General features: G+C 40.7%; 1 protein-coding gene across 4 annotated transcripts in view; it reads left to right on the plus strand.

Moving 5' to 3' along the window:
• The window catches only part of LAMP2 (lysosomal associated membrane protein 2), a 23,763-nt gene that overhangs the window by 2,886 nt on the left and 8,765 nt on the right, over nucleotides 1–12,112 (plus strand). For 3 of the 4 annotated variants that reach the window (XM_019540193.1, XM_019540192.1, XM_019540194.1), the window contains exons 2-8: nucleotides 1,853–1,971; nucleotides 5,963–6,176; nucleotides 6,893–7,054; nucleotides 7,965–8,167; nucleotides 8,936–9,055; nucleotides 9,434–9,512; nucleotides 10,771–10,938. In XM_019540193.1, coding sequence (XP_019395738.1) covers nucleotides 1,853–1,971; nucleotides 5,963–6,176; nucleotides 6,893–7,054; nucleotides 7,965–8,167; nucleotides 8,936–9,055; nucleotides 9,434–9,512; nucleotides 10,771–10,938 — 1,065 coding nt within the window. The remainder of the gene's footprint in view (nucleotides 1–1,852; nucleotides 1,972–5,962; nucleotides 6,177–6,892; nucleotides 7,055–7,964; nucleotides 8,168–8,935; nucleotides 9,056–9,433; nucleotides 9,513–10,770; nucleotides 10,939–12,112) is intronic. The other variant, XM_019540195.1, reaches the window with a different exon arrangement.

The raw sequence follows: 12,112 nt of genomic DNA on the forward strand, positions 1-12,112 counted from the left end.
AGGTCATGGATTTGAAACAAAAGAATCTTTTGTTTCAATCTTAGTCCAAGACTGAACATTACTTCATTCAGGCAGGACCTTTAAATGCAATTTACTTACGTAGATTGCCATATACTCTTTAAACCACCACCTTTCCCCCTTGCACTAGTCTCTCAACTACTTCTAACATCTTGCTGCAAGAAATGGAACTACCAAAGGGTTCTGTATCTTTACAGAGGGAAGGAAGTAGTGATCATAGATTCAGCAAGTGAATTTAAGTGCTCCCTTTCAGCAACAGAAGCTGCTATGTGCCTGATAGCATGCAAGCAAGAATTATAGCTAAACTTGTGATGGGAGACAGTACAGATATGAACAAGTACCGATAGCCTCTGCACATGCCCTGGCCCTCGGGCTCTCTGTAACGGGTGTTCCGAGTTTTAATTTGACAGCTTTAATATTAAATAGTACTAGAGGAGGGTGGACAAAAGAGTAGTATAGCGAAGTGTGGACAAGCTTTTTTGGGTAAATATGATATCTTGTATTAAACCAACTCAAATAGTTGGAAAAATTTCTTCTTTGCGAACTTCTGGGTATAAATACCCTCCGTCAGGCTGAGGAAGCATCTGTAGTTGATGTGTGCTCTTCCTGCATACCAGCTGCAGACACTTCCTCAGCCTGACAAAGGGTATTTATACCCAAAAGCTTGAAAAAAAGAGAATTTTCCAGCTATCTGAGTTGGTCTAATTCAAGATTACCCGAAGAACCATGTCTGCCTACGTCCTCAGACCAACACAGCGACACCCTATGCTGTGTAGTAAAGTGGACATTTCTGAGGAGTTGGGGACTAGCACGACTAGTGGTGGAAACAGAGCTAGATTCCTTTGTTGCCTAAAGTAAAGGAGTAGGTGTGCAGATAAAGAGAACAGAGAATCCAAAACTGCTTTGCTCCATTTGGGAGTGAAAGAGGCTGAATAGTACCCACAAAATGTAACGGCAAGATACCACTTGCAAGGTGAAGATCTGCAAGTTCTTGATCTAATTGTTACCTGAATGAATAGGCTTGAAGCACTGCATAGGTCTTCTGCTAATAATACCCAAAGATTTTTTGATTTATTCTTTCAGTGGTGCTTGCACCCACTTCCAGAAGAGAAGGATCTAGCCCTTTGTTTCCACATGTATGGAATGATGTTTACCCTTCCAGAAACATAAGGGAGCTGCTAGCAAAACCAGTTCTCACTGTTGCATTGCTCAGTGTGTTAAGGGAAACTTTTGCATCCAGTTCTTTTATTAAGGACCTGCAAAACATTTAAAAAAGAGAATTCCCCCCCCCTCAAACTTTCCTTGGTGTCATCTTCATTCTGCTGGATACAACAGACCTATCTGACTTTCTAATGGTTCCTCTTCTAACCTTCACTTCCCTAATTTGTTTAGGGACTCTGTGTCCAAGTACAAACTAAATACTAAAACCCTAATGAGGTATTGCCATAATGTTTTAATCTGTGACAAATTATTTAGCTTGTATATACAGTCCATTATGATGTGTGGCTCTTCTAATAAGCTACTTCCCTAAGCAAAATAAAAAAAAAAAAAAGCTTGGCAGAATGTTAAATTGGTGTACATCAGGCAGTTAGTCAACACAGTATTCTTTACCTTTTCAGCAATACTAGATAAAACACAAGATCTTAACTTTTTTTGCTTTCAAATGTAACACCTACATGAGAGGTTTGTATGCTGAATCTCTGTCAGAATTAGGAAGCTGCAAAATGAATCGAAGAATTTGTTCTGTTCAAAAGTATTATGTGATGTGATGGAAAAATATTTAAATCTGCAATGAAATATCAGTTTCTTACAAGCAAACAATTGTATGTTACAGGTTTTTTCCAGTCCCATGCAGTGGATGTAGAGGTGAAAGATTCCTCCAATGCTACGTGTATATATGCAAAATGGATGATGAGCTTCTTCATAAAATATGAAACAAACAGTAGTGAATATGTAAGTATTTTGGAGTTAATAGCACTTCTGATTGCAGAGGATGAACTATTAAAGTTGTCAGTGTTAAAACATCATCTTGCCACTAGTTCTGGTAAGGCTGAAAAACAAATTGAGTATATTTGTGCTAACTAGCTACCCTTGCCCCATCACAAAAGGATTATCAAGGCTTTAATTTGTTTTAATAATTTACCTAATTTAAAATGGGCAACAGCCTTCAATTACTATTTAAAGTGTGAAGCTTGTTTGTTTTGGCCAGGAGCTTCTTGCTTTATCAGCACAATGCTTGTTTTGGCTTAAAAATACTACTGAGCAGTAGAGCAAACTTCAAGATTTGAGACTTTTAAAGGGGGGAAAATCTGGGTGTGCTATCTGTTTACAAAATTTGCACTTGAAAAACTGACTTGATGAAAGTAGTTTTTTTTTTTTTTATTATTATTATTTGTTTTGTTTTTGTTTTTGTTTTGCTTGTTTTCTGAATGCTGTTCATGAGCATCCTCTGCTTCTGTTCTTCTAAAAGGTTTGGGGTTTTTCTGTTTTGTTTTTTCCAGCCCTTATTTCTCTCACTTTCAAATGTGATCTGAATCTAAATGGACTTGGATACATTCCTGAGTCTTCACTGCTGCTTACTTGCATCTTTCTAGCAGAACAATAGCTATAAGGCTTACTGGCTGCTGTTCAGAGCTGCGCCCAGCAGTGAAAGCAATAAGACTCACCTCTGTTGCACTGTTGAGGAGTTTAAGCTTCAGCTTCCTCCAGTACCATGTTTTCAGCTTCTAGGTTAATTTCCTTGCTAGTAGAGTTTTAAAAAAAAAAAAAAAAAAAAAAAAAAACCTACATGGTCATCACAGTAGTTTTTGGTTTAAAGTCAAGCAGCACACTTTCAGATTGAGTTTTTTTTGAGAGAAGTGGCTTTTTTGCTGAATAATAAAGAGATCACAGGAAAATCCAGTAACTGAAAAGGCAACAGTAGTTCAAGGACCTCATCCGTAGTAACTAATTTAATTTATAAAGATCCAAAACATTAAATATACTTAAACCAAAAACAACAACAAAAAACTGTGCATGAGACTCACCCTGTTGTCTGCAGCCCAAACTTCCATGTTAGTCTGCTTTTTTAGTTGAATAGAAATTGTTTACAGGTTAAAATGGGCAGTTTTCTATTAAACAGCTACATCTGATTTTGCTTTGGGATTCACACTTCATGTGACTGGATTCAGGATTTTGCTGGTAACGGCCCTGATTCAGAGGTTCAATATCCAATTTTTTGAGTTTGAGAACTATTCTGACAACTAGTATGTCTTGCTAAAAATTGTAACTTTTTGAAACATTCTGGATTCAGTCTTCATTTTGACCAGTTTCCAGTGAAACACAGGCAGACTTCCAGCAGAACTAACTCTTCATGGCTTTCTGCCAGCTCACTTTGAGTTGTTTCCTGGCTCTTTGGCTGTCAGAGGGACCTGCCAGAGGGACTACTTGAACTGAGTACCCAGGGCTTCACAACTCCCTGCTCTGCAATGGACCCAGGGGTCTGAAAGCCACAATTGAACACAGGACTCTTAAGGCTTCAGAACTCTTATCCTGCCTTCAACTTCAACTTCAGTAGTGGGTGATGTGGGTCATCCAGCCATCATGGCCCTTCTGTGTGAACTGAGCCTGTGACTGTGCTAAAATTAGGGGTGTACCAATAAAGGCTTTTTTTTGGGTTTTTTTTGGCCAGTTTTTTTATCAACTAGGGATATCAGATGATACTGATCCAGTTGCCAATTATGTAGCCGAGCAGCTGGGAGAACAGTGTCTGGGTGGTAAATTTGTTGGGGTGTGGGGGGGATGATGGAGGTGGTTGAGGCCCCCACAGTAAGCAAGGGAGTTGGGTTGGGGCAGGTAGTCTGACAGAGCAGGGAGAGGGGCAGGTGGGTGGCTCCCCATGCTGTGCATATCTCTGAGAAGTCATGGAGGGCATATGCCCCCCAGACCTGTGCCTGGGGCAAGGGTGGGCTGTCTGTTTCAGTCTCTTGGTGGGGTGGCTGGACTGAGGCTACACGTGGGGTGGGTGGTGGTGCTGGGAGCAGGTGTTACAGGGTGGGCTACAGCCACCCCAAAATTTACCATAGCCCCCCCTTCCAACACTTGCTGCTGCCTATCCCAAGCACACTCCTTCCTGGCCATCATGGAGGAGGTTGCAGCAGGCAGCCTGCCTGCCCTCATCCGACATACAAATCGAGGGGGCGTTATGCCCCTCATAGTTCCCCTGGGGGTGCACGCAGCAGCAGGAGCTGCCCCTAAATAAGTTGCCCATGGCTCTGTCCCACAACCCACCCTGGCTAGACAGGCAGCACCTACCCCAGCCCCATTCCCTGCCTCACTCTGGGGACCTTGATCTCCTGCACTGCCCCACCCCCCAACTTGCTGGTCAGATGCTGTTCTCCATGCTGCCAGGCTGCACTCCTGGCTGCGTGCAGGCTGCAGCTGTGCACATGCACAGAGCATGTACCTGTGACCTTTATCAACCACATTAGCCAAAGAAAGCCAATTGCCAGGGATGTCAACTTTCCTTTTATCGGTGCCGATGCAATACAGACCGACTTTTATTGGTGCACCATTACTTAAAATTGGAGCAATATGGTAATAGGTGAAAATTCTTTAGAAGAGAGGACATGTTTTTTTTTTTTTTTTTTTTTTTTTTAGTGCAGCATAAAAGGGAAGGCAGCCTGTAAAGCATTTGATTTCTTTTGCAGCAAATTTGAACATGTTTAAACTTAACATTGCTACAGGTAGTTGTTATTATTTCCTCTTAAAATTGGAGCAATATGGTAATAGGTGAAAATTCTTTAGAAGAGAGGACATGGTATTTTTTTTTTTTTTTTTTTTTTTAGTGCAGCATAAAAGGGAAGGCAGCCTGTAAAGCATTTGATTTCTTTTGCAGCAAATTTGAACATGTTTAAACTTAACATTGCTACAGGTAGTTGTTATTATTTCCTCTTAAACTGCAGGGGCATACTCTGAGGACATCGAACAAATTATTTGTCTCTTTTTAGCTAGTAGTAGGTTTTGTACTACAAGAGCTTTACCAACCTGTGGGCCAGTTCCAGTCTGTGAAGAGGTCCCATCTCATCCAGCACAGGGGAGTGGCCTCTCAAACTGCAGCCACTGCTGTGGTGTCTGTTTCTCTACAGTCTGAGCCTCCTTTGCTACAGTGGGCTGGGAATCGGAGCCAGCTGTTTGGAGGGGGAGGGAGCAGAAACTTTCATCCCTGGGTGACCCAGGCCAACAAAAGATTGCTTTCCCTTGTAGTGCTGGCCCTGTAACTACCTTCCCAATCTCTTCCTGCTACTACATGACTCGTCTGTGTTATCTTGCTGCACCGCTTAAGTCCATGATATGGTTTTGAAGAGACCATATAACTGATTCTGGACACGTGCTATTCAAATGGAGTTACATTAACTGAACATTGCGCTTGGCTTGACTGATCAGTGAAGCACTTGAAGCTCTTGTTTAAACATTAGCTGTACCTGAAAGACCACCTACACTTTTTGGTTCGACGCTTCAAATGTTGGTCTTATGACATAAAAATTCTGCATTAGATTCAAACTTTAGATTGTGGTAACCTTTAAATCAGGGGTGGGCAAAATGTAGCTCAGGGGCCAGATGCAGCCTGCCAGGCCATTCTATCCAGCCCACGGGGCCCCTAAAAAATTTAGCAAATTAATATTAATCTGCCCTGGGCTGCCTGTCATGTGGCCCTCAATGGCTTGCCAAAACTCAGTAAGCGGCCCTCTGCCCAAAATAATTGTCTGATCCTGCTTTAAACAGTAGGTATGGTAGAGTAATCTTATTTAACCTTTCCATGAAACAGTCTGTGGGTAAAACTACAAAACAAACTGAAATTTTTGGAAGCTTCCACTTTAGCTGCAGCAGGACTATTAAATTCTAAATGGAAATTCGTGGATGAAGAAAGGAGACAATATCTGTTTGTCTAAATGTTTTCTTCTAGAGAAATGCAACTTTACATGTATCTCCCAATGTGACACATGATGGAAGCACCTGTGGGAATGAAACATTTGCTCCACTCTTGGCAATTCAGTTTGGAGCAGGTCATTTTTGGAGCATCAACTTTACAAAGACTAGTGGGACTTACCGGGGAAGTATTATTACATTTATATACAACACGAATGATACTGCTGTATTTCAGGATGCTAAAAAAAGAGGTAAGACCAACTGGATTTTGAATTATAATTAATGGTGACTTCCACCAAAAAACTCCATGTGGTAACTAATAAACGTTGTATGTCTTCATATAGTGTACCATCCTCTTAAAATGAGCTAAATCAACAATTGTACTCTCTCTCACTTTCTTCTTGTGTCTCAGATGGATGAGCTTTGTATTTGACTTCTGTATCCCCCCCACCCCCCGTGAATGCATAGTAGATTTGACCACTGCTGCTTCTAGTTCCTGTAGCTTTAACAGCAAGTGATTTTTAGGGAAACTAGCATAGCCATTTTATCAAGTAATATTCTTCCTTAACTTTTGATTGGAGAAAACTCTAAGCACATGCAGAATTTAATACCTATGGGATTACATCTGTGCAATAAAGAACACTTGGCTAAGCAGTTTCTGTCACGTCCCAGAGTATACAACAAAAACTAAGGTCCTGATTTTGTTCACTTTTTTTTCCTAGCAGGGTATTAAAAATGTTTATCTGTAGACCACCACCCTCTTCAGCAGTATATTTAGAGGGGGGGTTTTGTATGCCATATACTGCTCAACTCTTCCAAGTAATACAGTGTGTAGGAGTAGCATTTATAAAAGGACTTTCTCTGGGGGAATCCCTTGTGTCTTAACTCCCTTGACTCTCTCTCATGAATGATTTGTATTTATAAATGTTCTTGCAATTTGTAAGTACTAAACTGTCTTCATTTACAGGACCAGTTACTATTGTTGTAAACGACACCATGCACCCAGTTCAACTAAACAGGGTCTACAAGTGTCATCATAACGAATCTATCGAAGCAGAAAATGTTACACAGTCTTTCTGGGATGTCACCCTGCAGGCTTTTGTTCAAAATGGCACAGTCAGTAAAAACGGTGAGTCACTTCATCGCAATATTAAAGTAATCACGGACAGCGTTAACCAACAGAAATCCTGAAGTAGCAAGATGACTAGCACTTAGAGAGTCTTGAAAGATTCACTAGTACTGGTATAAACACGCGTTTGTCCTAATTCACTAATTTCTGATCTGGAAACCAGGTTAATACAGTAGGTCTGCTTAGAAGTAGTATATAAAGTACTTTAGTTGGTAAGATGTTCTTTATTAGAAATAATTTGCATCATTAAGCACACTGATATTTGAGACTTGTTTTTAATACTTAGAAAAGATCACTAGCATGTCCAAAGCTTCAGCGGATTTAGAAATTGCTGTCTGCACTTTGTAAACAGAAGAAACACTGCTGTTCTGTCCAGGATTTGAGCATGCTTTCTCCCTCTTCAAGCGAATGGCTTGGCAGTTTGAGGGTTCCATAGCAAGTCAATAAATGTTGCACTTCTTCTCAAAGGCTCAATTTTTTTTTTCTTTCTTTCCTCTTTGTAACACCAATGATCTAATTGTAGCTGCCTCTGTCCACTTCATCTCAAAAGATCAAGAGGTATCCATTTATGAGCTGTGCTATTCCATAACACAAACTGCGGCTAGTCCATGTACTCCAGTCTTAACCATGCCTCACTCCCCTCTTCTACTCCCAGTTCATCTCGATTTTTTGCAAAGCAGTTCTGTCTGAAATACTGCAGTTTTTGGCATATAGTCTGCATTTAATACTGAGGTTTTAAGTGTTTTGTTTTAAACTGGGTGAGCAGGAGACTCTTGCTGGATCTAGAAAGCCAAATACTTCCTCTACAAATTCTTAGAATCAGAACTACTCTTAATGAATAGACTCTCTGTAATATCTCTTGTTGAAATAATAACAGTTAACAATGTATGCAACTTTTTTTTTTTTTTAGAGTCTATCTGTGATGCTGATGCACCCACTTCTGTGCCCCCTGTTGGCAACTTAACTACAGCATCTACCGCTTCCTCACCTGCACCAACCACAACTCCCAAACCAGTAGAAAAACCAGTCCCAGGAAACTACTCTCTCAAAAATGGCAATCAGACCTGTTTCCTGGCCACTATGGGGCTGCAGCTGAATGCCTCACAAGAAAAGGTGCTTCTCCAAATCTTAAGTGAAACAAGAAAGGTGTTTTGAATATATCCATACTTGTACAAGTAGGAATGCCTAATCCTAGCTGTACGCAACAGCTGTATGAAATTACTGGTAGTCTTGTATATGTGACCACTTTATTATCAGTCTGCTGTGTCTGGATAGTATCGTGCTTCAAACATTTTAACCCAGTTTAATGTAGCAACTTTTTGGGGAAAAATTCCTTGAAAACCTGCCATTTCAATGTCTCTTTCATATTGGGACTTGCAGATGTTCTGCTTCCTGCAGAGGGAGCCCAAGCTTAGGCATCTGATTGCCAGAACTATGCTGCTATTGGATGCATAAAATAAAGGACTCGTACTCTTTAAGAGCTGAAAGGGGGAGAGCAGACTCGGTGGGAAAAGTGGAACAAATTTTAAAAACTTTTTATCGAATGTTTTTATATATAGTTATATGGCTTTGTACAAACTGAAGAAGATACAGGATCCCATGTATAGATGCACATAGTTGGAGTATGTTGGTGCAATCCAAGGCATGCAGTTGGTCAAGCAGCCTACATTAACCCAGGATAGAAGGGAATCGTGTAAGCAGTACTCAGCCATGAATTGTCATGTTTTTGAAATAACTTGGTTAGCTGACACTGCGTAGTCAGTAGCGTGAAGACCAGGAACTAAGCAGCAATGTAGGGAGAACCTTCTGATCAGCAGTAGTATATAGCCTTTGCATAGGTAAACCCATTTTGTGACTGACCTATTTGACTCTTAATTTTAGCCTTCTGTGATCAACATTAACCCAAAAACAACCCACGTCACTGGGAGTTGTGGAAATACATCTGCTACTCTGAAATTGAACGATTCCAACAGCAGATTTATTGATTTCGTATTTCTTGTTGTAAGTAACTCACAGTTGACTCTTTTTTTTTTTCTTTTATGAATGGGCACTATTTATTATAAATATAATCAAGGTGCTCTTAAGAGGTGTGTTCTGAAGTCAGTGTTACGATGATTATGGGCAGGGAAACAGTTGGTTAACTGACTGCCTAACTCCCCAGTATATACGAATTCTGTAGTATCCAGTAATATCCACTGTACTAAGCACTGTTAGCATTACGAATTAGCAATACTAGGATTATAAATACTAAGAATTTAGATTTTTTCCAGTTCATGTTTTAAGGTTTAACTATGGAACTTTTATATATACTTATGTCTGAGAACCCATAAAATTGTTCCCACAATTATTGCACTAAAATGGTTTTTGCCTTTTAAACAGAAAAACACAAGTGCAAATACACAAAGGTTTTATCTAAAAGAAGTGAACGTCACGCTGCATGTCTCTACAAATGGCTCTGGTAAGAAATGGCATGAGCTTTTAAAATAACCCCCTTGTGGCTCCTGTGGTTTTTTGTTTTTTGGGGTTTTTTTTTTTGGTAAATGCCTGCCTGACTGACTGACTAGGAGCAACCTTTTCTGGTCAAGTCAACAATAAGTAGAACCTGCTACAAGACTTAATCATGGCTAATTTCTGTTTCCGTCTTCCCATGCTGGCTTGCACGTACCTTTCTCTTCCTCTGAAGCTTCTTAAAGTGCAGTCACCTGCTTTCTGACAACTAAATAGGTATACTTTTGGCAAACTAGAAAACTTTTTTTTAAAGCCTTTGGGCCTGCAGCAAGAAATAACACCGAGTGAGCTGCTCTTGCTGATTTCTAAACTACCATATTTGCTGTCATGCAACTCGCGTGTATTCTTTTTAAAATTCTTCTAGACCTTAAGTAGGGATCTACCCAACTTAGAGGCAGATGGCCAATTTTTTTTCCCCTCCCAGGAGATCATGAGGCCAGCCACCACTTTCACAAGCTGATTTATGGGGGGGGAGGGGGTCCACCATTACCCCTCCCTCCCCCACTTACCAGATTTGTTTGCAAGAGCTGTTCATCATGTTTGCTTCCGGGGAGCCGCACTTTATTTTCAGTAAGTTGTACCCCTCCCTGACAGATTTTTTTTGAAGCCCTTGCCCAATTTTATTTTTAATCATGTGCAATGCCTGATTTCAGTTTCTGCAAAATTGCATTTTGATAGATCCCTACTTTATAAGACACCAGAAGCTATCTGAGCCTTCCACACAAAGGGAATGGAAAAGCCAAGCTAACTAGAAATCCTAATTAACATACTTACCCATTCTCAAACCAAGAAGCTTCACTTGAAAATTCTTGCTTGGATTCTGCAGGTCTACTGCTAATGGATTAAGGATATGCTATATTTTGAGAAGGGGTTAAAGCTAAAATACTTATGTAACCAGTTTGTATTACTGAAGTGCTGGAAAGTTAAACTACTTGCACAGAGAAGATAGAACAGTGATTGCTTTTAATTACCTTATTCCTCTGTAACGGGAAACTTGCTAATCTCTAACTGTATTATAGTCAACTAAGCTCTTAACTACCACCTAATCATGCATTTCAGAGGAAATGTAGAGAAACGGTCTCTGTAGCCTTCAACTGAGTAGGCTTACAACTTTGGCAATACACCTCTTTCTTGAACAACTACTTACTTGGGACCAGGTTCAGTTTCTGATCAAGTCTCACTAAATCCAATCTCTTCTTTTTATTTAGAGATTCTACATGCTGAAAACCACAATCTCAGCATGTGGGACACCTCCCTAGGCAGTTCCTATATGTGCCAAAAAGAGCAGACTGTTGAAGTCAACGAAGACTTTCAAATACATACTTTTGATTTAAGGGTTCAGCCATTCCTTGTGAAAGAAAACAAGTATTCTACAGGTAAGAATTTAATCCAAATCCAATGGACTCTAGCATGGTCTGAATTCAGGAGTCTGACATTTATAAAATATATCGAATCGGGGTGGAACAAAAGCCTTGTATATATCAGTAGAACAGATCTATTGGCTAGTCCTTCATTCATTTATTTAAAGCTAAAATGACCCCATCAACACTAACGGGGAGATTAAAGATGTGCTACAGCCTTGCATCATGATGGACAAAAAGACATCTTTATTAATCTTAAAGCACTCTTAAATAATCTGTCACGCTACATATTTCACACTGCAATATGGCTAGATATGCCTTTGTTTCAACATACGGGGCTAAAAATATTAACAGGGTTTTAAATCTTGCATGGGAAAACTAGTGTGGGAGAATCTGTTGCCTTCTTGAAAGCTGTGAGTGTGAGGCTAAATTTGTTGAGTGCTAAAGACGACAAACACTTCTGGGATGTTGTCTCTTGCTGACATTATTGGGAAGCTCTTCCTGGTCTGCCCTCTGAGACCAAGCAACTGTTGTTCCAGGGGAAGTGATAAAGAATTTGGAACAAAGCGCTTACTGCAAGGCTTTCTTGCCTGTGTCAAGGTATGCAGTAAAAAACAGCATTGCTTCCCTTTGGGAAGGGACAGCTGGGCTACATAACTATTTCAATAATTTTTTAACTTTTGGAGTCTGTCAGTCTACAAACTAGAGATGCACCAATACTTTGGTCCAATATCAGATCAGCACCAATATACAGAAAATTGTCTGTATCAGAAATCAGCCTGATATGGCCAATAATGTGGCTGGGTTTTTTGTTTTGTTTTTTTTTTAAATGGCCCATGCATGTGCAGCTGCAGCATAGCACATAAGTAGTAAGAAGCATAGCCCAGCAGCTTGAAGAGCAATGTCCAGCTGGTAAGTCTGTCCTGGAAGGGAAGGGGTGGGGTAGACCAAGGTTCCCCAGATGAGGGAGTGGAGATGGGGCAAGCACTGCCCAGCCAGGGCAGGGCAGGACAGCCACAACTCATCTGGGGGTGGGGGGACAGGTGCCCTTGGATCTGTGCAGGGTGGGGCTGGTGCTGCATCAGGCTGTGCTCAGGGCAACCAGTGGCACTGGGAGTGGGCTTATGGGGAGAAGGGGCTGCAACCACCCCAGAACTCACCATAGTGCCCAGTGGAGCCCCAGCCCCAC

The sequence above is a fragment of the Crocodylus porosus genome, unplaced genomic scaffold, assembly GCF_001723895.1.
Source record: "Crocodylus porosus isolate Cpor-Errol unplaced genomic scaffold, CroPor_comp1, whole genome shotgun sequence".
Lineage (NCBI taxonomy): Eukaryota > Metazoa > Chordata > Crocodylia > Crocodylidae > Crocodylus > Crocodylus porosus.